We start from the raw sequence: 25,000 nt of genomic DNA, 5'->3' as shown, positions 1-25,000 counted from the left end.
CTCTGTTTACGCATACACAGATTCAAACACTCGACTGTTGGCCGCCGTTCTTTCTCTGTCTCTGGACCTTGCAATTGGTATGAACTTCCTCTTTCGCTTCGTCAAGTCTCCACACTCAGCTCTTTCATGTCTGGCCTTAAAACCCACCTCTTCCCAAAATAGCCTCTCTTCCCTGCCTCTTCCTTGTCTTTAGTTTCTCCAGTTTTAGATTTTTGCATGCGTGTGAATGACTGGTGGCACAAGATTCAGCCTATATAAATACCATTATTATTCTTATTCTTATTATTATCATCATTATTATCATTATTATCATTTATCCCTTGACTGCTGTTGACGAGTATGCTCGTCAGTGAGTAGTTGTCACTTCCCCGATATAGAGCGTGCAGGTCAGGATGTCTGTCACCATTTTGTTGTTGATTCTCTTCCTCTCGGGATGGTGTTATGTCTGTTCAGCATAATTAATAACATCAACGATAAGTACATACAATGTATGAACTATACTTCAAACTCAGGCCATACTAACATCACTCATTAATTTCACCTATAGTCAGAGCAGTGGAAGGGTTAATGGTCTTAAGCATGTAAGCACACTCCTTGCTACTACCTTCAAATCATCAGTTACGTTCCCCCTATGCCCCCAGAAGTTAATGGTCTGAATTAAATCAGTACGCTCATTGCTTGATGCCACCTTCAACTTATCACGTTCCCTGTTGCCTTCACAACTCAGTGGTCAGAACCAAACTGAGCACGCTCCTTGCTTGTTCCTAGCTTCAGCTCCACCAAGTTTCGTACCATTTGCCCTTAAGAAGGCAAGTCAAGACAAGAGATTTATTTCACGTAGCCCTCTAGGTGGGGTATTAAAACATATGCCGTTGGCGTCCGTCTGTCTCGGGAGACCGACCCTTCTGCTTTGAGCAGGGAATCCGTTTTATTTGGAAGCACACTTTGCAGCCAACCAGAGAGTGGTCGGTGTCGCAGTCAGCACTGAGAAAACTACGTGTGATGAGTACGCAGTTCAGCGAGGGCCTTCGAGTGATGATGAGGTCTAGCTGGTGCCAGTGGCGGGATCTGGGGTGTTGCCAGGAAGTTCGGTGGTGTGGCTTGGTGGAGAAGAACGTGTTGGTTATGCAGAGATTGTGGTAGGAGCAAAACTCTGGGAGCCTGTGCCCGTTCTCATCCAGTTTGCCAAAACCGAAGTCGCCAATACAGCTGGTCCAGGAGTCGTGGTCAGAACCCACTCGGGCATTGAAGTCGCCGAGAAGGTACAGCTGTTTTGTGGCAGGGATGTCTCGGATGATGGTATCAAGCTCCTCGTAGAATTGGTCCTTGATCTCCGCAGAAGAACAGAATGTGGGAGCATAGACGCTCAGGAGGTTCACTGGGCCAGAGGAGGTTGACAGGTGGAGGGCGAGGATGCGGGCTGTGCCACTGTATGGCACAGAGGACAGTAGGGAGTTCCTCACGGCGATTCCAACGCCATGCAGTCTTGGTTCTTCAAGTTCCTTGCCCTGCCAGAAGAACGTGTATTTCTGTTCCCTGAGGCTGCCGCTTATTGAGGGAAGTCTTGTTTCCTGTAATGCGGCAATGTCGATGTTGAGCCTTGTGAGCTCACGATCGATGATGGCTGTTTTCATGGAATCATCGACTTGTTGCAGGCCATTTGAGAGGCCAGGACACATTGTCCTGACATTCCAGCTTGCTAAACGCAAGATGGGTAGTTTTCTGTTTCTGTTTTTGACTGGTGCAGGGTTACAGTCTGTTTGTCAGTTTTTTCCCTATCTCCAAACACCCATTGCAGCAGGCAGACTGTGGCGGGTCAGTACCTTATTGGGTGGGGGCTGCCCAGCTTGGAGCGGGCGGTAGCTGACCATTGGAACTACGATGGTCCGTACCACTGTCGGAGACAGCCAGTAGCACCTGGACCTACGCCAATCGGTCCTAGCTTATAACTCGTAACTGCTGCCTCCCGTGTTGTTTCTGTCGCTGGGGACAGCGGCACTGAAGTGACCTCTCCAGGGCGCGAGCCTGGGTAAAGTTTATGGAGATCCTGGGTTGCCCAGTCGTCAGAATCCCCCTCTCGGCCTCACCGATGTAGTCGGAAGCAACACAGAGCCGTACGTTCGGCACCAGCTTGGCTGCAGGAACTGCCAGAAGAAAGTCAGTGCAACGTCCAACCGCCTTAGGTGCTCCAACTCCGGATTTTTCTTCAGGGTTTACTCCCGAAGCCTTTCCCGTGACCGGGTATGCCGCAAGACAGCGGAGGTTTGGAATCAGGGTTTTCCTTCCCCTAGATGGACTGCCTTCCCAGGCTGACGAGCTCCATCTGCCCGAAGCATCTGGTTTTGAGGCGCCAAAGACCCGCCTTTCGCCCCTTCTCCTGTCAGTTAAAGCAGTTCCACCGGGCTTAGAGGCTAAGCCACACGGGCAGGCCAGGAGTTGGGCTTGGTTGTCAGAGGCTATTTGAGACGCACGCCGTATGGGAGCACATTATAGGTGGTGTGAGCTTGTCCCCACTACCGTCCCCGGCTATGACAATCCTCATATACATACACTAGCAGCATTCACATAAAACCGCTTCCCAAGTTTTAATTGACTAAAACGCTTCCCCAAGAAGGCAAGTCAAGACAAGAAGAAGTTTATTTCACGTGCCCTCTAGGTGGGGTGGGGGTATCAAAACATACACGAGCAGCATTCACATAAACCGCTTCCTAAGTTTTGTTTAAAACGCTCCCCCGAGAAGGCAAGTCAAGACAACAAGAAGTTTATATCACGTGGCCCTCTAGGTGGGGTGGGGTATTAAAAAAACACACGAGCAGCATTCACAAAAACCGCTTCCCAAGTTTGAATAAATTAAAGCGCTCCCCGGACGACCCGACCGACCGACGACCGACGGGAAGAGGACGTAGTGTCATCGGCAGCCGCACTCGGCCACCACCATGTCGTCGTAATGGTACTTGTAGGTGATGATGTTGTTCTCGTCCAGGTAGAGGATGGAGATGGGCTCCAGCTTGGTGGGCACGCAGCAGGCCCGCGAGGCCCTCTTGGGGTGCGCCGCGTGCACCAGGGTCTGGATGATGGCGTGCTTGGTGGGCGACAGGTGCGCCCCGATCGGCACGTAGCACTTGCCTACGCACTCGAACGCCTGTTCCAACAAAAAAGGGTGGGTTAACAGAACAAACAAAAGATAGAAGGATGAGAAAGCATAGTCACCGCGAGGTTAGGTTTATTAGGTTGTTGAAGTTTCTAGCTGAAACGGGGCAACAAAGTTTCTCACTGAAACGGGAGCAACAAAGTTTCTCACTGAAACGGGGGCAACAAACAGCAGGAAGAATAGCAAAGCGTGGTCACCGCGATGTTAATTCATTAAGTTGTAGGTTTTTTTATAACAAAAAAAAAAAAAAAAAAAAAAAAAAAGCAAGGCGGGGCAACAAACAGTAGGAAGAATAAGAAAGCATCTCCACAATGTTAAAGTTATTGGGTTGTTGATTTTTTTTAAACTGAAAAATCATGCAAGGGTAAGGTTAATGGCATTAGCTTGTTGACGTTTTTAACTGAAGGTGTTTAAAAAAAAAAAAAAAATTAATGCACGCTTTGTCCACTAACAGATACACACAAAAAAAACAACACAAAAAGCGTGCAAAGTTAAGGTTAACTCTCTCCATACGAACGGCGAAAGAGACGACGTTAACAGCGTTTCACCCCAATTACCATCCTCAAAATATTGCAAGCGGAAGGCTCTTATACTGAAGAGGTGAATGTTGACAAAGAATACCACAATTCTGACGACGGAAGCTAAAGGTTGGGTCATTCAGACACCCACTGGACATCCGAGGGGTCTGTGTAGAGGAGAAGAGAGGACTGGCCGTACTGAGTGAGTTAACTTGTAAAGCATGCAAGGCGGGGAAGCAAACAGTAAGAATAATCAGAGGGCATCACCGCAATATTCAGTTGTTGACGTTTTTGATTAAAAAAAGCATGCAAGGTAAAAGTTAAGGTTATTTGGTTGTTGAAGCTTTTAAAGGAGACTTCTTGTGCGTTTTTGGCATCACCGCAATATTCAGTTGTTGACGTTTTTAATTAGAAAGCATGCAAGGTTAAGGTTAAGGTTAAGGTTATTTGATTGTTGAAGTTTTTAAAGGAGACTTCTTGTGCGTTTTTGTCCACCAACAAACAGAAGAAGAAAGCGTGAAAGAGTAAGATTGAGGTGTTTAGGTTTTTGAAGTTTTTAACCCCCTTTTTTTTGTTTACCAACAAAAGTAAAGAAGAAAACGAAAACATATAAGGTTAAGATTTTTAGGTTGTTGGATGTCATCATGTGATTCATATTAAGTATCCCCTTTAAATCGAAAACAAACAAACAAACAAACAAAGAACAACAACAAAACTACCCTTCCTCTATCCCCGAAAATTGAAAAAAGAAGAAAAAACAACAGCTAACAACAACATCAACATCAACAACAACACCCTCCCAAAACAACAACAATAACAGCAAACAATTTAAACCGACATCTTGACCACACAACCAGGATACGTGGCAATGGGCCTTCATGTAGTGACCGAACGTTGATGACGAAGCAAAGAGCATCACAGTGAGTGGCCATCACTACACTACGCCAGTCAGTCCTTATGACAGGAGGACATCAAATGGTGCTTGCTCTCTGCCAGAAACACCTGCTGCCACTGATCAACATTCCATTCCAGCGCAGTCTGTGGACGTCAGCAAAACGACCAGCGCACTATTTTGGGGTGGTGGGGGTGGTGGGGGTCGAGGGGTCGAGGAGGGGAGGGTAAGTAGTGAGTGGTTGCATCAGCACACACACACACACACACACACACACACACACACACACACACACACACAACAATACCGAAGGGTGAAAAATAAGGGTTAAAGTCCCATCCAATAGCCTTTCAGGACCATCTGGGCAGTGAAGTCAGTGATACCCACTGTGTCCAGTGCACGGCGGTGGTCTTCTTCGTTCGTGGGCTGCAACTCCCACCTTCAGTCGTACATACAAGAGTGGGTTTTTACGTGCATGGCAGTTTTTACCCCGCCATGTTGGCAGCCATACTCCGTTTTCGGGTTGTGCATGTTGGGTATGTTCTTGTTTCCATAACCCACCGAACGCTGACGTGGATTACAGGATCTTTAACGTGCATCTTTGATCTTCTGCTTGCCTATAGACACGAAGGTGGTTCAGGCACAAGCAGGTCTGCACATATCTTGACCTCGGAGATCGGAAAAAATCTCCACCCTGAACCCACCAGGCGACGTTACCGAGATTCGAACCCGGGACCCTCAGATTGAAATTCCAAAGCTTTAACCACTCGGATATTGCACACGTTGGTTTTTTAACGTTGCCCAAAACGAAGTCTGAGGAGCAAAAATCCCGATTCGCATATGGGACTCGAACCTGTGCACACTGGTTTTCTGTCACTGTTGCACTCGCTTTCTCGCCCGGTCTCCTGGTCCTCGGTGTAAGAAAATAAACTCGGAAGGCTGATTACTCTCCGCCATGTCTCCCCATAACACAGTTTTCGTAAATGCTCAAGTGGACGATTCTCTCTCACCCCATGTCCCTTCACTGGCTCTGGTGCTACTACTACTACTACTACTATATATATATATATATATATATATATATATATATGATAGTCAGTCGTGTCCGACTATGACCATCAGAACAGCAGAGGAGGCAACTGCTGTTCCGACTATTTAGGTTAGAATTAGATTATAGTGGAGAGTGTCTTGCCCAAGTTACATCCTTACTCTCTCGGACAGGAGGGTTTTAGGACAGTCGGCGTTGGGATGGTTCCCAAAGGCCAACTAGCCCACAAGGCTGCAGCACTAAGAACCAGTGCAATTTCGCCTCCTAGTTTGAGAGTCATAGTCCTTCACAAAAGACTAAGCTGTAAATGATTTCCCATTGACTGGAGAAACCATTGATAATACAGCTCTCACTTTGCTGTTGGCCCAAATGTAAACTTATGTCAATCTGTGATATAAGCCGAGTGTCGGGCCTACTACTACTTCTACTACTAATGTAGCCTGTCTGCCTACTCATCCGTCGGTCCGACGGGAGACTCCATCATCAACTACTAATGTACTCATATAGCGCTTCTACGTAAAAAAATCAGTACAGTTCAGTTCAGTTACTCAAGGAGGCGTCACTACTTATCAGGACAAATCCGTATACACTACACCACATCTGCGAAGCAGATGCCTGACCAGCAGCGTTACCCAGAGAAAAACCAAAGCACTTTCACTCACGAAGTTCACACGCGTGCATAACTCTAACAAAACGGATGAAAGACAACCCTTATAAAATACACGGTGTAGATAAACTCTCTCTCTCTCTCTCTCTCTCTCTCTCTCTCTCTCTCTCTCAGACTCCATGTCTTTGTAACATGACCTCAGCGAATTCCTCAGCCTGCTACGCCCACAACCGTCTACTGAGATTGGAAAGATTGGCCGCCACTGACTGGGCATGCGTGACTGGAAATGAACGATGAAGCAGCGTCTTAACAAGAGAACACGTTTCTATTAAAAAAAAAAGAACAACAACTATATTTTTAAATATTCATAAAAAGAAATTGATGCTATTTTTGTTTTTAACTGCACACACACACACACACACACACACACACACACACACACACACATTGAAACAAAGAGGTCAAGTGGTATTCGTCCTTCCCGTGAAGCACCTGTTAACACTGAGACGTGCCAGAACAGCTTTGCCTGGGGGCCGTTAGCAAGAATGACCAGCACTGTGGTCTGTTTAAGGGGTGTCACTCATACTGACTGCATTGGCACGAAGACCTATTGAGCGGAAAAAGAAAAACGATGTCGGTTCTTACTATCTTGGATGTTTTTTTCTCTCTCTTTTTCTTCTTCTTTTTTTTTTCTTGTGAATCTGGTGGATAAATCAGTTTGATGTGAAGGGGGTGGGGTGGAGTTTCATGCGAAAGGAGGATTTTGTGTTGGAGACTGAAGTATCTGCATTGCATGCTTTTCTTTTCGGTGGCTTTAATGTGTGTGTGTGTGTGTGTGTGTGTGTGTGTGTGTGTGTGTGTGTGTGTGTGTGTGTGTGTGTGTGTGTGTGTGTGTGTGTGTGTGTGTGTGTGTGTGTGTGTGTGTGGAGGGGAGGGGAGGGGGAAGAAGGGCGGAGAGATAAAGGCCATACGGGCGATGGTTGGGGGAAGAGGGAGGAAGAAAACTGAAACGCGAATGGTAGTGCACACACACACACACACACACACACACACACACACACACACACACACATATATATATATAATTTATTTATTAATTCTCTTTATTTTCTATTGATTTATTCATTTATTTTATAGTTCTTTGAGAACTTTTTATCCGGAAAAAGATACAATTATAATTTTGTTGTTGTTGCTTTTATGGGTAATACTATTTCAACCACGACTTCTGTGCGTGTAGTAATAGTAATAGATGTAGTACCATTTGCATGTTCGACGGTAATTGTTCCGCGAGTGAGTTAGAATAGGTAAGTTCGCCCTCTTCTAAACACCACCGAAGTAACCCAGTAAGAAGCTGTGCAGGGTCTCCTTTGGTGTGTGGCCCTCTAGCACTCTTAAATTGATGGTTCGCTGTGGACTGCGGACGTTTGGACTGCTACGGGGGAACTCGGATGTAACTATGTATGGAGGACTCCGATGAGCGGCGTGGGAGTAATGCCACTATAGCAGTCCAGGTAATCAGGCTAGAAAAACAAACAAACAAAAAGAAACAAACAACCCCCCCCTTACCCCCTCCAAACAACAACAACAACAACAAAAACAACAACAACAAAAAAACAACAACAACAAAAAAAAACAAAACAAAAAACAAAACAAAAACCAACCAACCAACCAAACAAACAAGCAACCCCCCCAAAAAAACAAACAAACAAACAACAAACACAAAAAGCAACAAAGTTCGCTCTTATATGGTATGAACCAAGGGAAGACAATAGGCAGCATACAGATCTACATTCACACACACACACACACACACACACACACACACACACACACACACACACACACACACACACACATAGTCGCACACACTCACACATATGCGCGGCACAGGTGTGTGTGTGTGTGTGTGTGTGTGTGTGTGTGTGTGTGTGTGTGTGTGTGTGTGTGTGTGTGTAAAGCAAATCTCAACAAAAATGTTCACAGAGCTACACATGAATAAAGAAACAAATCATAAACATGTAAACAAATCAATAAAACAAACAAACAAAAAAACAACAAACAAAAAAACAGAGCCCAAGGCAAAGACACAAACAAAAACACAATGAAATATATTCAAATATATAAGACTAGGAATTCCAAATAATGTAAAGCTTGAGAACCTCACAAAAAAACAAACAAACCCACATCAAACAAACAAAGAAGAAAAACAACAACAAAACAACAACAAAAACTCAATCAAATATATTCAAATAAATAAGGCCAGGAATTCAAAATAATCTAAAGCTTGAGATCCCCCCCCCCCCGCAATAAAAAAAACACCCAAACAAACCCACAACAAACAAACAAAGAAGAAAAACAAAACACACAGGGAAAGACAGACTCGCGGTCACAGACACAGACCGCATGCCCCAAAACATTTCCCCTCAACCCCTCCTGGGATTCAGTACAAAGAGGGGGACGAGGGGGAGGATGAGGAGAAGTTTGAGGAGGAGAAGAATGAGGAGGAGAATGAGGAGCAGGAGAATGAGGAGAAGAGGAGGAGGAGAAGAATGAGGAGGAGAATGAGGAGCAGGAGGAGAAGAATGGGGAGGAGGAGGAGAATGAGGAAGAGGAGGAGAAGAAGGAGAATGAGGAGAGAAGGAGGAGGAGGAGGAGCAGTAGGAAAATGAGGAGAATGGGAGAGAATGAGAAGAAGGAGAATGAGAAGAAAAATGAGGAGGAGGAGGAGAATGAGGAGGAGAAGGAGGGGGAGGAGAAGAATAAGGAGGAGGAGGAGAAGAAGGAGAATGATGAGGAGAATGAGGAGGAGGAGGAGAAGAATGGGGAGGAGGAGGAAGATGATGATGATGAGGAGAATGAGAAGAAGAATGAGGAGGAGGAGGAGGAGGAGGAGGAGAATGAGGAGAGAAGGAGGAAGAGGAGAAGGAGGAGAAGAATGAGGAGGAGGAGGAGAATGAGGAGGAGAAGGAGGAGGAGAAGAATGAGGAGGAGGAGGAGAAAGAGGAGAAGAATGAAGAAGATGAGGAGAAGAATGAGGAGAAGAAGGAGGAGGAGAAGAAGAGGAGGAGGAGAATGAGGAGGAGAAGGAGGAGGAGGAGGAGAAGAATGAGGAGGAGGAGAAGAATGAGGAGAAGGAGAAAGAGAAGAATGAAGAGAAGAAGAATGAGGAGGAGGAAGAGAAGGAGAAGAAGCAGAGAAGGAGGAGGAGAATGAGGAGGAGGAGGAGGAGAAGGAGGATGAGGAGAAGAATGAGGAGGAGGAGGAGGAGGAGGAGAAGGAGGAGAAGGAAGAGGAGGAGAAGAATGAGGAGGAGGAGGAGAATGAGGATGATGAGGGGAAGGAGGTGGACAATGAGGAGGAGGACGAGGAGGAGAAGGAGGAGAAGGAGGAGGAGGAGGAGGAGGAGTTTTGTTTTAAATCCCGTGACACATACTGGTGTTGTATGTTTTAAATCCCGTGACACATACTGGTGTTGTAGTAGACATTTTGTCAAAGTAATATTTTTTTTACAGCCTAAATAGCTTTAATTTTAGGCTCTGGCAGTATAAAAATGTTAATAAATCATCATCAATATTTTTTCACACTAGTTTGTTTTGTTTTAAATCCCGTGACACATACTGGTGTTGTAGTAGACATTTTGTCAAAGTAATATTTTTTTACAGCCTAGATAGCTTTAATTTTAGGCTCTGGCAGTATAAAAATGTTAATAAATCATCATGAATATTTTTTTCACACTAGTTTGAATGTCATCGTTTCAAAGGTAGGAGGAGGAGACAGAACAGTACCCACCATATAGCCATGGGGAGCAATGATCCACTGGTGCCAGTTGATGTCCTGGAAACGCACATACATCGTTTTCCGCCGACAGCTGTTCCGCTTCCGCTTTTCCCGCCGCACCCTCCTCAACGGCTGCTGCTGCTGCTCCTCCTCCCCTCCTCCCGGCCAGATCCTGGGCTCTGTTGTCGTGGGCAGAAGCAAGTCCCGGCCTGGCTCAGGCGGCCTCAGTGTCCTTCCTGAAGAGGCGGAGTCACCACCACCATAACCACCGCCGTCAACGTCATCACCATCAGCATCTTCCGAACTGCCCACGGAAAAGTCTTCAGAGGAATCCGACACTTCCTCGCTGTCGTCGTCGTCATCGACCTGTTCGTGGTTGATGAACTCCTGCAGCTCTTGCTGCAGGTGCCAGGTGGTGTCCTTGGAGAAGACGACGAGGAGGGGTCCCTCGTTGTGCTCAGGGTCCACGTCGATGTCCATGGAGGTACCGGCACCTTTCCCACCCCGGCTGTTAAACAGGCTGTCGATCTTCACGTCCAGCACGTGCACCCCGTCGCCCCCGGTCCGGGATCCCTTCCTCACCCACGTCTGCACCACGGAAGTCACGTCGAAGGCTTCCCAGCCACCCGAATGTCCGTAGACGTGCCTGGAGGCCACAGGGGGAAGGTGGTAGTTCTTCAACCCTTCGTACACCCTGACCGTGCGGTCCTCCCCCAGGTAGGTGTTGCGGTCCTGCTCCACCAGGGTGTAGAGGCGGAGCTCGGCCCGGGACACCTCCTCGCCCGTGAGGAGGCTGGTGATGTTGAAGACCAGAGTGTGGTGACGGGTGTCCCCGCCCGCCAGCTGCGTCTGGTCCTCGCTTTCTGGGGAGATCATGCTGCTGCTGCTGCTCTCTGTGGGGCGTACCTCCTCGGCAGAGTCTGCAAAGGTAAAGAAGGGGCAGGATATACTGACAGTCTGCGACAGGTAAATAAGGGGCAGGATATACTGACAGTCTGCGACGGGTAAATAAGGGGCAGAGTATATTGACAGTCTGCGACAGGTAAATAAGGGGCAGAGTATATTGACAGTCTGCGACAGGTAAATAAGGGGCAGGGTATATTGACAGTCTGCGACAGGTAAATAAGGGGCAGAGTATATTGACAGTCTGCGACAGGTAAATAAGGGGCAGGGTATATTGACAGTCTGCGACAGGTAAATAAGGGGCAGGGTATATTGACAGTCTGCGACAGGTAAATAAGGGGCAGAGTATATTGACAGTCTGCGACAGGTAAATAAGGGGCAGGGTATATTGACAGTCTGTGACAGGTAAATAAGGGGCAGGATATACTGACAGTCTGCGACAGGTAAATAAGGGGCAGGATATACTGACAGTCTGTGACATGTAAGAAGTCAGAATATATTGACATAGAGTCTGGGACATGTAAGATGTCAGCGCAGGTAGAAGGTGTGCCAGTCTGAGACAAGGAGGTAGGCAAGAGTAGGTGATAGGAGTTTTACACAGATATTGAGGGAGGCAAGAGTAGGTGATAGGAGTTTGACACAGACATTGAGGGAGGCAAGAGTAGGGGATAGGAGTTTGACACAGACATTGAGGGAGGCAAGAGTAGGGGATAGGAGTTTGACACAGACATTGAGGGAGGCAAGAGTAGGGGATAGGAGTTTGACACAGACATTGAGGGAGGCAAGAGTAGGTGATAGGAGTTTGACACAGACATTGAGGGAGGCAAGAGTAGGTGATAGGAGTTTGACACAAACATTGAGGGAGGCAGGAGTAGGTGATAGGAGTTTGACACAAACATTGAGGGAGGCAGGAGTAGGTGATAGGAGTTTGACACAAACATTGAGGGAGGCAAGAGTAGGTGATAGGAGTTTGACACAGACATTGAGGGAGGCAAGAGTAGGTGATAGGAGTTTGACACAGACATTGAGGGAGGCAGGAGTAGGTGATAGGAGTTTGACACAGACATTGAGGGAGGCAAGAGTAGGGGATAGGAGTTTGACACAGACATTGAGGGAGGCAGAAGTAGGGGATAGGAGTTTGACACAGACATTGAGGGAGGCAGGAGTAGGGGATAGGAGTTTGACACAGACATTGAGGGAGGCAGGAGTAGGTGATAGGAGTTTGACACAGACATTGAGGGAGGCAAGTAGGTGATAGGAGTTTGACACAGACATTGAGGGAGGCAGGAGTAGGGGATAGGAGTTTGACACAGATAGAAGAAACGAGTGCTTTTAGTTTTAACAATATTCTTTAGGTGTTTTTTTTCGGAAAACAATAAGTGGAATTTAATGGAGTTTGGAAGGTTTCTATAATATCTAGGCAAATACTTTTGTCTGTCACTTTCAAATGTGATATCTGGTCACAAAACTTCGCACACAGTTTTTACGGTGATGTGGGGTAGTAGTGCGTCCCCACCTCGGAATTCCCCTCCTTTGTTTAAAAAAAAATAAAAAAAATTGTCGGGTTTTTGGAAATATAGGTATACCATATACGCAGTAATGTTTAATTCATTTACGCCCTTTACGTCAAGTTGTTCAGTATTGGAGTCTTGGTGTTATGAAAGCTTAGTTGTTCGAGGGGCTGGCCTGAGTTGATTAAGAACTGGTCGTGCCGTCATTATACATATGGGGCAGGTCATTTTTGTGAATGTAACACATTTAGCATGGAACTAAAGGTGTGTAGCATTCAATCGCACAGTCATTTTCTTTTATTTTGTCGAGCTAAAGTATTGGCGCTGTGACACCTTTAAAAAACCCAAACAAACTGCTTCTTTGTTTTAGCTAACAATATTAATCATGATAAGAATTATGAATATCCTACTACTACTACTTACGGACCTATATACTACTACTACTACTACTCACGGACTTATCTACTGCTGCTATACCACTACTACTCACGGACTTATATAGAAGTCCGTGACTACCACCACTACTACTACTACTGATGGTGATGGTGATGATGATGACAAAAGAAAAAGCAAACTGCAGGTCCTTCGTACTGGTTAACCCAGTCCATCTGCACGGCCGACATTCGCGCGTACAGTCAGGTGATTATATCATTAGTCACCTGGAGAGGGAGGCCAGCAGGGCCCCCTATCGGAGGCGTGGCTGCCAAGTGAGGTAACTGTGTCGCGTCTGCCTGCCTGCTGCCTCGCCTCGCCTCGCCCGCCACTCTCCTTGCTGTAATTATCGCCCCTTCCCCGCGCAACCAGTGACGCGTGTGAAATTGGGTGTCGATAATTCAGTCCTGCGGACGTCCGTTTGACGTCAGCGAAAGGCCGCGATGGAAGGGATGGAGATTTCTCAGAATTTCACAAAGCAGCAACGTCAACAACAAACAACAAGTTGATCGAAAACGACTGCCGAGTTTTTGTTTTTTTTCTTTTTAAAGATAGGACAGAGTGTGGGGGTGATAAGAGTCTATGAAAAATGAACAGATAATCAAGTAAAAAAAAAAGAGAGAAAAAATGGAGAAGTTTGGCACCTCGTTTTTGAGTCATAAACTGTTTTCGGATGCCTTGCAGTTGTAAATTGCATTTGAAGATTATTCCTTTAGTTTCAATTATTTTCTCAAGCAGATGCTGGTGCAGTGTTTATGGATCAGTTCACAAGTTTTAGACACCTCCTTGAAACCGAACCTAAGAAATTCATGCTGGCAAGACTTGGCAAGAGTTTGAGATCCCCGAGAACAGACAATGACCAAAGTTCTCAGTTTCAACACAAGTCACGTGTTAGAGATTGCAGAAACGAGGACATTTCAGGGTTCTATAGCCGAAATGTTGGTTGTTATAAGGGGCGGGAGAAGAGGTAGAATGGAAGTTAAAAGCAGATTGTTTTGTATTGTATTGTATTGTATTGTATTGTATTGTATTGTATTGTATTATGTTATGCTACTCTTTGTCACAATATATTTCTGTGTGTGAAATTCGGGAGAGCGAGTCATTACATTACAGTGCCACCCTTTTTTTCTGCCTGCATGAGAATTTGTTTTCCTAACAAAGTGGAATTTTCTAATTACTTTTGCCAGGAACAACCATTTTATTGCCGTGGGTTCTTTTACATGCGTTTAGTGCATGCAGCAACACACGGCCGGGACCTCGGTTTTTTGTCGCACCCGAGTGACCAGCGTCCAGACCATAACTTCAGCGCACACAAAACTCTGCTGCCCGACTCGTCCTCAGAAAGAAACGATCTGAGCACATCACTCCTCTTTTGCAACATCTCCACTGACTCCCTGTCTCACACAGAATAAAGTACAAGATCAGCAAATGTATTCACAAATCTACACTCAATCTCGCTCACTGCGATCGGCTTCGGATCCACTCTGATTACGCATACCCAGATTCAAACTCTCGACTGTTGGGCCGCCGTTCTTTCTCTGTCTCTGGGCCTTGCAATTGAAATGAACTTCCTCTTTCGCTTCGTCAAGTCTTCACACTCAGCTCTTTCATGTCTGGCCTTAAAACCCACCTCTTCCCAAAATAGCCTCAATTCCCTGCCTCTTCCTTGTCTTCAGTTTCTCCAGTTTTAGAGTTATGCATGCGTGTGAATGACTGGCGCGAAAGCGCTTTGATTTGTCTCTGCACAAGATTCAGCGCTATATAAATACCATTATTATTATTATTAACTCAAGGCTCTAGTGGAAGGAGAGAATATACTGGCTAGTGTGGGATTTGAACCAGTACGCTCAGATTCTCTCGTTTCCTACGCGGACGCGTTACCAACTAGGGTACTACCCCACTTTTGATAAAAAAAAGAAAGAAAGATAATACTGCTAAATCTCGATGTTTTGAGAAGAAAAGAAAAAAAAAGGTGTAGGTGTAGGAGGTACCAGGAAGGGGGAAAACACCACAAGGCATATTGGTGGATTAACACTTTAGCATCCAGCACATGCAGGGACGAGGTCTACAATCATCAGTGTGTGTGTGACGGGACGTTAAAACAAAACTCGGCCACAGTGATGCGGAATGTCCGCAGGACGGTGCCAGCTGATAACTGGACGGTATAAATAAAAACCAAACTGCTGGACCCGTCAGACAGCTACGGTGGCCGGGACCCCCAATCTGCTGGTAGAGGCGGTGGCGGTGGTGGTGGAGGTGGTTAAAAATAGACATCGGTGTACGCGCGCACAGTCATAGAGCCCCGGACCATCCCGATAAATAATAACGATAATGATAATCTCGTCCCCGCCAACCACGCACGCACGTGAGTGAACGTCACATGCACACGCTTCTCGCGTGTTTTCTTGAGATGCGTAGACAGACTTCCGGTGTGAGGTGGTGTGGCTGTGTTTCCGGTCCAGCGACTGTTGTCCATGCGTGACGAAACTTTCTGACAGATTAGCTGGCTTCATCTCGTCGCCATGGTTCTGCCATGGCTTTATTTAGACCTATCAGCAAGCTTTCCCCACTACTTTCTGACTGAATTTAGAAAACTGTGGCCGTAAGGAGCGGCTGGAAGAGAAGATACGTTATTGCGTTCCTGAGGTAAAAAATGTGAAAAATCAGACAGACGCTTTCTGCCAGATTCTACTGGTCACTCTCTTCCCCCACTTCTGTACCTGTGCATGAACGACAAACTAGTCTTGAGTCTTCTGAGGGGCGCAATAGCCGAGTAGTTTTAAAACGTTGGGCTTTCAATCTGAGGGTCATGGGTTTGAATCTCGGTAAGGGCGCCTGGTAGGAAAAGGGTGGAGATTTTTCCTCTCTCCCAGGTCAACACATGAGCAGATCTGCTTGTGCCTGAACCCCCTTCGTGTGAAAAGGCAAGCAGAAGATCAAATACGCACGTTAAAGATCCTGTAATCCATGACGGCGTTCGGTGGGTTATGGAAACAAGAACATACCCAGCATGCACATCCCCGAAAACGGAGTATGGCTGCCTACATGGCGGGGTAAAAACGCTCATACACATAAAAGCCCACTCGTGTACATACGAGTGAACGTGGGAGTTGCAGCCCACGAACGAAGAAGAAGACGAAGAGGAAGGAGTCTTCAGAAATATTCACGTCAATAATCAGCGAAAGTGCATACTATGTAGTGTGTATGCTTCTTCTACTTGGGGTCCGGCCTATCGTATAGAATGGCAAGATCGATATTCTTCACAAACTTCAGTTTTTCTTTGTACGATCAGGATGTAGTGAGTGCGTCAGCTTGTCAACTAGCCTACCCAGTTAGGATATTATATCGACCTGCAAAGGAAAACACATACAGAACAGTTTTTTTTCTTTCTGTTTCTGAAGAGAAAACGAAAGCATGACTTGCAGAATGTGTGTCTCGATGTTCTTTTCATCCTCTTTTGTTAGATTAACGACTTCTGTTTTACGAAGTCCATGGTGTAATTTTCTGTCACTGTACCTAAATATTTATTTCAAATATTTATCATGAATTCCACCCTCCATCTATCCGCCCCCCTCCCCCCAACTCACCATTCATTCCCACCTCCTCCTCCTCTCCTACCTTTAAAACTCTTCTTCTTCCTTCGTGGGCTGCAACTCCCACGTTCACTCGCATGTACACGAGTGGGCTTTTACGTGTATGACCATTTTTACCCCGCCATGTAGGCAGCCATACTCCGTTTTTTGGGGGTGTGCATGCTGAGTATGTTCTTGTTTCCATAACCCACAGAACGTTGACACGGATTACATGATTTTTAACGAGCGTATTTGATCTTCTGCTTGCCGTATACACACGAAGGGGGTTGAAGCACTAGCAGGTCTGCACGTATGTTGACCTGGGAGATCGGAAAATAATCTCCAACCTTTACCCACCAGGCGCCGTTAGCGAGATTCGAACCTGGGGCTCTCAGATTAAAAGTCCAACGCTTTATCCACTCGGCTTTTGCGCCCTTCTACCTCTTAAACGATAACATTCTAATGTGAAAATAAACACTCTAACAAAAATGTCCACAATCACCAGTGTGTGTGTGACTGGACTCCTCTTTTCAATACAATACAATACAACACAATACAATACAATAGTATACATATACAATACAATGGAATACAATGCAATACAATACAATGCAATACAATATAATACAATACAATGCAATTTCATGGAATACAATATAATGATACAATACAATGGAATACAATGCAATGGAATACAATACAATGAAATACAATACAATACACTGGAATACAATACAATACAATGGAATACAATACAATACACTGGAATACAATACAATACAATACAATGCAATACAATACAATGGAATACAATACAGTACCGTACAATACAACAATGCAATACAATACAATGCAATGGAATACAATGCAATACAATGCAATGCAATGAAATCTAAGAAGTGAGTGGGACAATAGGAAACATAAACTTAGGAAAAGAATCACTTTCGATTTTTCTCTCTCTTATTTTTCGGTCCCCCTAACCGCCACCCCCACCCTCTTTTCTCCTCATATACCCTGAAATCATTGTTCCATATTATCGACCAATGACAATGAATACCCCCACCACCCGCCTCATCCCCCGAAAAAACAAAAAACAAAAAAACAACAACAAAAAAACAGTAAGCTGAAACGATTTCTATATCAAATAGGGGATTGGACAGCGTTGTTGTTGATGTTTCTAAATTGTGAGTATAAACTTAAACTGTCGTTAAGAGTGCTTTAATTTTGAAGACAAAAAAAAGAAGGAAACAAAGAAAAAGCTTAAAACCCTTCACAGTTTACAGTTCTTGAGAATGAGTTCAAAAAGCAAGTTTAGAACCAAGTGGCAGCAATGTTGTGTTATGTTAATATCTCAGTCGGCAGTAAGATCTATTTCACGAATGCCATTTGTATCACATTAATTTGCAATTTGACATAATTTCTCATTTTCATGGCTTTAAAATACGGAATGATATGGTAACACACACACACACACACACACACACACACACACACACACACACACACACACACACACACACACACACACACACACACACACACATACATTAATAATTCATGGGCATTTCTAGACGGTACAGTTGGCGGCTCAATTATCATACTCAGCCCGTTCATTACAGTTTGAGACCCCTCCCCCTTCCCCTCCCTTCTCTCTCTTCCACAAAGAGATCGGCATAAATCACATACATATGGTTCAGCAGATGTGAGTGAGAGACAGACATACAGAGAGAGAGAGAGAGAGAGAGAGAGAGAGAGAGAGAGAGAGAGACAAACACAAGAAATTCAAGGAGAAACGGATGGAAAGAGAGGGAGAGATACAGAGAGAGAGAGAGAGAGAAACAGACAAAAGCAGAGAGCCAAAGAGAGAGAGAGACAGAGACAGACAGACAGACAAAAGCAGAGAGATCCAGAGAGAGAGAGAGAGAGAGAGAGAGAGAGAGAGAGAGAGAGAGACGGACAGACAGACAGACAAAAGCAGAGAGATCCAAAGAGAGAGAGAGAGAGAGAGAGAGAGAGAGAGAGAGAGAGAGAGAGAGAGAGAGAGTTCACAACTCTCTCTCTCACACACACAATCTTGTTGGAATGACTGACGTTTCAAAGTTCTTGCTGACAGATAGATCATAAAAAAGAATGAGAAACGTCTATGCGTTACAGAATACATCAGTCTCAACCACTTTTCAGTGCCTCTGCACTCGGTCAACACCATCATTTCTCGGTCAACACCTTCATTTCTCGGTCAACACCTTCAACACCTTCATTTCTCGGTCAACACCTTCATTTCTCGGTCAACACCTTCATTACTAGGTCAACACCTTCATTTCTCGGTCACAACACCTTCATTTCTCGGTCAACACCTTCATTTCTTGGTCAACAACTCCATTCGCTAGTGTCTCCGAGTTTATCTATGAATCTATCTATCTATCTATCTATCTATTAGACTCACGTGTGTAAACAAACAGGTCAAGATCACTGGGAAAAACTGGGAAAACGTCGCACATACCCTAATCATCTAATTTTCAGTTTTTATCAAACTGGGTATGCGACTGTTCATGGGTAGCATGATCTATAAATCAATAAATTCAAAATCAGAAGTTAAAGGTCAAGGTAAAAATGGCTTATGATATTCGTAGGAAGTTTCTATTTCAAAGCTAGAGAAGATCTTGCACATAATCTCCATCAAATTTGTTTTAATGATAGGTCATGGTGCGAACAAAGTATCTATGAAAACAGAAGGTCAGGGGTCAGAGTCAAGGTCGCGACAATAGCGTACTGAAAAAAAAGTAGAAGCATATTTGACCTTGGGGGGGTTTCATCCAACTTTCAAGAAACATGGTGTAGTTGTTTGTTTTGGCCAGAACATAAACGTATAAAGGTGAAGGTCATATCAAAGCGTATTTCTTTTCCCCAGTTGATCTGCTTTAAGCAGTTATTATATGTGAGTCTTGAAGGCCTTGCCTCTTTTACTGAACGAGATTTTATATTGGATTTCATTATTCGATTTTGACTTTTTTTTAAAAGCGAGAAGATTATTTAAAATGATACTTCAAATAGGATTTGTTTATCAGAAAAAAATAATTTTTGAATCACTTTCAACTGGATCAGTCTAATATCGTCATTTACATATCGAAATTTGTTTTTGAAGATTGTTGTTTTCTTTGAAAAAAAATCTTTTCATTTTGTAAAACAATATGCTGTCTATTCTGTACTATTATACAGTGTTCACAAAAAGAGAAGGACCACCTGGGAAGTGGGACAGGGCATGGTTAAATGATGCTAAGTGAAGTGATGATACATTTTCGGTAAACGGCGGTATATACAGCCACTGTATTGAGCACCTGTGGGACTGTGAGCGTCGGTAGGCGAGAGAGTGGGGAAGGGACTGCACAACTCCTCCTCACTAAAAAAAGTCACCTGTGCTGGTCAGGCAACCAGGCTAATGTCGGAACGACGAGCTAGCTCATATGAGGACACACCGACAGATAAGCCTACCTGCCTACTCATCCGTCGGTCCGACGGGAGACTCCATCATCATCACTGAGCACCACTCATAAAACCTCATAAAATGTGCTTTCTTGTAATGTTTTTTTTTTTTAACAATGACAATCCACCATATGCATGCACAAGGTGTATCATGACGATGTATTCTGGTGTACCATACCTTTTCACATTGCTGTTTAAATGGAATGAGTTGCTGCATATGAGGTCCCATGTGTCTAATGGAAACCATGATTATGATTTATGTTTTGTATCCGTTGTGTTGTTTTGACATACACTAAGTTAGCAAAATATCAACAGTTCAATGCTGATTATAATGCTTTGTTATAACATTGCATCAAACATCAGTATCTGATGATTGTTTGCATCTTATCCTCGACAAAAAGTGAATTTAAAAAAAGCAAGAAAAAAAGAAAGAAAAGAAAAGAAAAAAAAAAGAAGCCACAACTGTACAACTGTGTTTAATAAACTCACTGAATAACTGTACTTGTTTGGGCTAAAAAAAAAAATCAAGAATTCAAACACGTTCTAAAGCTGTTCATAGTGCTTGTCTGTCTGAAACAGCCTTTGAGTCATTCATCGAGAGAGGCTAAAAAGTAGTCCATAAGAAACCTGGCATGATTTAATAAATCCTTCGTTTGACGTTTTATGAAAACAAATCTGCTTTTATCAAGTGGTCCCAAACTTTTTGTGACGTGTGTATGGAGTAAGAATTCTTGTTGAAGATCGTTAATGTCTCCAGTATATTGCCTAGGCGTTGTCTGTGTCACAGTGAGCACCTTTTGTGATAACTCGCTTTTATTACAGACATGAGAATGTATGATACTTTTTTCACCTGAGTGTATCATTAGGCTGAAACAGAACAGGTTCTCTCTCTCTCTCTCTCTCTCTTTCTCTCTCTCTCTCTGTGTATATATATGTGTGTGTGTGTGTGTGTGTGTGTGTGTGTGTGTGCGTGCGTGCATGTGCTAGTGTGTGTGTGTGTGTGTGTGTGTGTGTGTGTGTGTGTGTGTGTGTGAACGATAGGAACCAGGATGTGTGCAATGCTCGAAAAGTGTACGACTTCACAAAGTGACAGATAGCGGTAACTCTAGATGATAACCGATTTCTTTTTTTCTTTTTTTTCTTTTTAATGTTTTCCCGTTGCCATCTTTTGAGGTCTTGTATAACCATTGTGATGAGCTGCAACGGCTGAACGTGTTCATGTGTAAAACAATAAATTCTCTGTTTCTAAGCATCTCCGTCTCTCTGTATCTCTGTCTTTGTATCTGTCTCTGTTTCTCTCTGTCTGTCTGTCTCTGTCTCTCCTGTCTTTGTCGATGCCTCTGCCCCCCTCCTCCCCCCTCTCTCTCTGTCTCTCTGTCGCTCTCTCTCACGCTTGGAATTCACAGAACACTTTGGCATGGAACAAAAGTTGTTTACGCCAACAGACTGTATGAGACATGATGGTGAAATGACTATTGAAATGACAATCTTGCTGATTTTCATTTACAGCATAGATTGGATAGTAGGGTAGAGAGGAAAATAATACAGCAGGTGTTTACACCCATATGATTACAATAAAACTGGGTAAATAATGTAAAGTAGATAATAGTATAACAGGTGTTTACATCCATGTAGTTACTAAAAGTCATTGTATGATAGAATGAAATAGAAAATAATATAGTGGGTGTTTACGTGAATATTGTAACAAAAAATCGGTAGAGTTACAAAAATATACAATGTGTAATAGGCCTTACAGGTGTTTAAACCCATGGAATTTTAGGGTGGACTGAAAAATAGTATAACAGGTGTTTTTCTCCGTTTCGTTGCAATAAAGCATACGTATATTACGGTAGAGCAGAAAATAGTATGGTGAGTGTTTACACCCTCCGTTGCTGTAATAAATCCTGAAATAATGGGACAGGGCAGAAAATTGTTTAACGGGTGTTATCCTCCGTATAGTTACAATGAACCACGGTAAAATTGTGTGGAGTGGAAAACAGTTTAGCGAATGTTTCCATCCGTATAGTGTTACATTACATCATGGTATAATAGGGTTGAGTGGAATGTAGAACAGCACATGTTTTCACCCCTGAAGTTATGATGAAATTAATCATGGTATAAAAGGGTAGAGTAGAATGTAGAACAGCACATGTACATGTGCACTCCCTGAAGTTATCATAAACCATGGTATAAAAGGGCAGAATAGAAAAAAAAGGACAGTAGATGTTTACGTCCAGGTGATATCATAAGCCATGGTATAATAAGATAGCGTTGAAAATGGTACAGTGGGAGTTTTCGCCCATGTTGTTACAATGAATCATAGTATGATAGCTTTGCGAAGAAAATTCTTTTGCATGTGTTTGCAACCATATTGTTACAACAAATCAAAGTATGATAATATTAACAAATGGTATTTCAAGTGTTTACATTCATATTGTTGCACTGAGTGAATCAAGAGTCCTGCGTCTCCTGAGTACACTTATCCTCTCCCCAGTCTAAGAAATCTAAGGAATGGAACCTGCGTCACCCCAAGATATTGACGGGCGCAATAGCCGAGAGGTTAAAGCATTGGACGTTCAACCTGAGGGTCCCGGGTTCGATCCACGGTCACAGCACCTGGTGGGTAAAGGGTGGAGATATTTTACGATCTCCTAGGTTAACAGATATACAGACCTGCTAGTGCCTGAACCCCCTTCGTGTGTATACGAACGCAGAAGATCAAATACGCACGTTAAAGATCCCGTAATGGAATCCATGCCAGTTCTCACCCCATCTCCACTTCTGTATGAAATACACCCAGACAAATTCCTTGATTTTTTTGTTGAGTTTTGGATTATTCACTTTTTTTCCTTCTGCAGTTTACACGCGTCTGCCCTCCCTCTCTTTGCGAACAATTTTATTCCTTAAAGATGACAACAAAAAACACTTTCAAATGATATTCGTTTTATGCAAATACTGAAACTTCATACGACATCCGGAATTTGGGCATCAGCTGTGTGCCTGCAGAATGCAGCTGACTGGATAAGAAACAATGTGAACTATCAGGAGGACTCCAGGTCTGGACTGACAACAGACAGCCAAGTTTTAAAGCATCTGCGAGTAGTAATCAATAAGTTCTTGACGGTTTTGTTTTTGCCTTTGCAAAAGTGGCAGTTCCTCCTGAGCAACTGTTTAAACAATGCAGAGTATTAATTCATCTATTCATTTATTTACATAGCTTTGGCCTCAATCGTCGACATGCAAATAGCCATAGCAGAACACATATGTATAACACACACACACACATATACATACATGTATATATATATATATATATACATATATATATATACTGGTATATATATAATACATTCTATATATACAGCTGGTATTCATTATGCGCTTTTCCTCCTTAGCACAGGGGGTCCATAGCGCTGACAATTACGATCGATATGGAAGGTGGGTGGTGGTGGTGGTGGTAAGTGCTTGTAAAATATAGCACCACACGGCACTGCAATCAAATAAAATCGTCATAACGTAAATTACGAAAACTTACAAAAGGAATTTGACGGAGAATGGCGAGAAAGCTGACCCAAAACTGATACAGCTTTTAATGTAAAGAAAAAAAAAAGAGAAGAATTTTCTTGCTTTTTGCTTTTCGTATTAATCATCCGGTGCCATCAGAAAATCGAATATCCCAACCAATCACAGAGGGAGAGACGTGACATTTGAGCTGCACAATCGCTAACGGGATTTACATGTTGGCGTAAGCCGACGGTACTTCGGGGATAATTGAAACGGACAGCGCTTACTCAGTGCCGGCGGCGGAGCTTTGGACAGAGACACAATATTCCAATCGACTTATCGACTCAGGGGAGAACCCCCCCCCCCCCCAGCACCCCCCCCCCCCCCCCCCCCACACACACACAGGCTAGGATGTTCTTTTGGGTTCCATTGCAGATGATCTGACATGGCCACATGATATCCGGTACAGTGATGGCCTGGCGAAGATACAATAGAATATTTTGCCCCTTCTTCTCCGAGACAGTAATCAGACAACCAGTAACTTGTTTCTTTCGTTTTTGTTCCCGCATGGTCGGTGTGCTGTTCTGGTGTGGTATAATGTAGAATACAGTACTGTGCAGACTCCAGATTTCAGTAGAGTGTAGACTCCAGATTCCAGCATAGTGTAGTCTCCAGTATAGTGTAGATTCCAGATTCCGGTATAGTGTAGACTCCAGACTGCAGTATAGTGTACACACCAGACTCTAGTATTCTGTAGACTCCAGTATAGTGTAGACCCCAGATTTCAGTATAGTGTAGACTCCAGATTCCGGTATAGTGTAGACTCCAGACTGCAGTATAGTGTACACACCAGACTTTAGTATTCTGTAGACTCCAGTATAGTGTAGACCCCAGATTTCAGTCTAGTGTAGACTCCAGACTCCAGCATAGTGTAGTCTCCAGTATAGTGTAGATTCCAGATTCCTGTATAGTGTAGGCTCCAGACTGCAGTATAGTGCAGACTCCAGACTCTAGAATACTATAAACTCCAGTATACTGCAGATTCCAGTCTAAACTAGACTTCAGTGTCCAGTCATGGTAATGGCTTTTTATCGGTAGGTTTTGCCCTTGCCCTTTGCAGTTATCCAGCAACACCAACAAAGACAACAACAACGAAAATATTGCATAATTACAGCAGTATTAGTGCAGTTTACTATACTGTATTGTGGTATCTTCTTGGTAGTCCATCGGGGTCCGGAGAAGATGACGCAGTCTGTGTTCGCAAGTGGCTCTGCAGTCCAAGACTGGAAGCACATCGGCGCCCACGGATGTCACAACGGAGGTCTGTTGTCTATACAACTCAACTCAGTTGTGGTGCACTACGGTTCCTGGCAGTCTTGGCTGTCCACGGATGGGTGAGTGAGTCTTGGCTGTTCGTTTGACGTTCACGTCCACCCAGGTGTGAGGTTCATCTGGCTTTCCAAGGGGAGGAAAGTCCTAGTCCTGGCTGTCTGTAGAGGGGTGAGGTCATGGAAGCTTGCCATCAAGACAGCGTTGTTGTTGTTGTTGTTGTTGTTGTTGTTGTTTTCTTTTAAAGGCAATGTCTCCAGTCAGTCAAACCAGTCA

The 25,000-nt window shown here is 44.1% G+C and overlaps 1 protein-coding gene across 1 annotated transcript in view; it reads right to left on the bottom strand.

Annotated features, from left to right (window-relative positions):
* Positions 1-2,892: 2,892 nt before the first annotated feature.
* Positions 2,893-25,000, bottom strand: part of LOC143292683 (bone morphogenetic protein 10-like) — a 47,063-nt gene continuing 24,955 nt past the window's right edge. The window contains exons 2-3 of the mRNA XM_076603186.1: positions 10,006-10,913; positions 2,893-3,142 (exon numbers count right to left, since the gene is read on the bottom strand). Of these exons, the coding sequence (XP_076459301.1) occupies positions 2,909-3,142; positions 10,006-10,913 (1,142 nt within the window). The 3' untranslated portion in view covers positions 2,893-2,908. The remainder of the gene's footprint in view (positions 3,143-10,005; positions 10,914-25,000) is intronic.

The sequence above is a fragment of the Babylonia areolata genome, chromosome 18 (assembly GCF_041734735.1).
Source record: "Babylonia areolata isolate BAREFJ2019XMU chromosome 18, ASM4173473v1, whole genome shotgun sequence".
NCBI classification, from domain to species: Eukaryota; Metazoa; Mollusca; class Gastropoda; order Neogastropoda; family Buccinidae; genus Babylonia; species Babylonia areolata.
The sequence above is the reverse complement of the archived record's forward strand: the minus strand, read 5'-3'. Positions and strand labels throughout refer to the sequence as shown.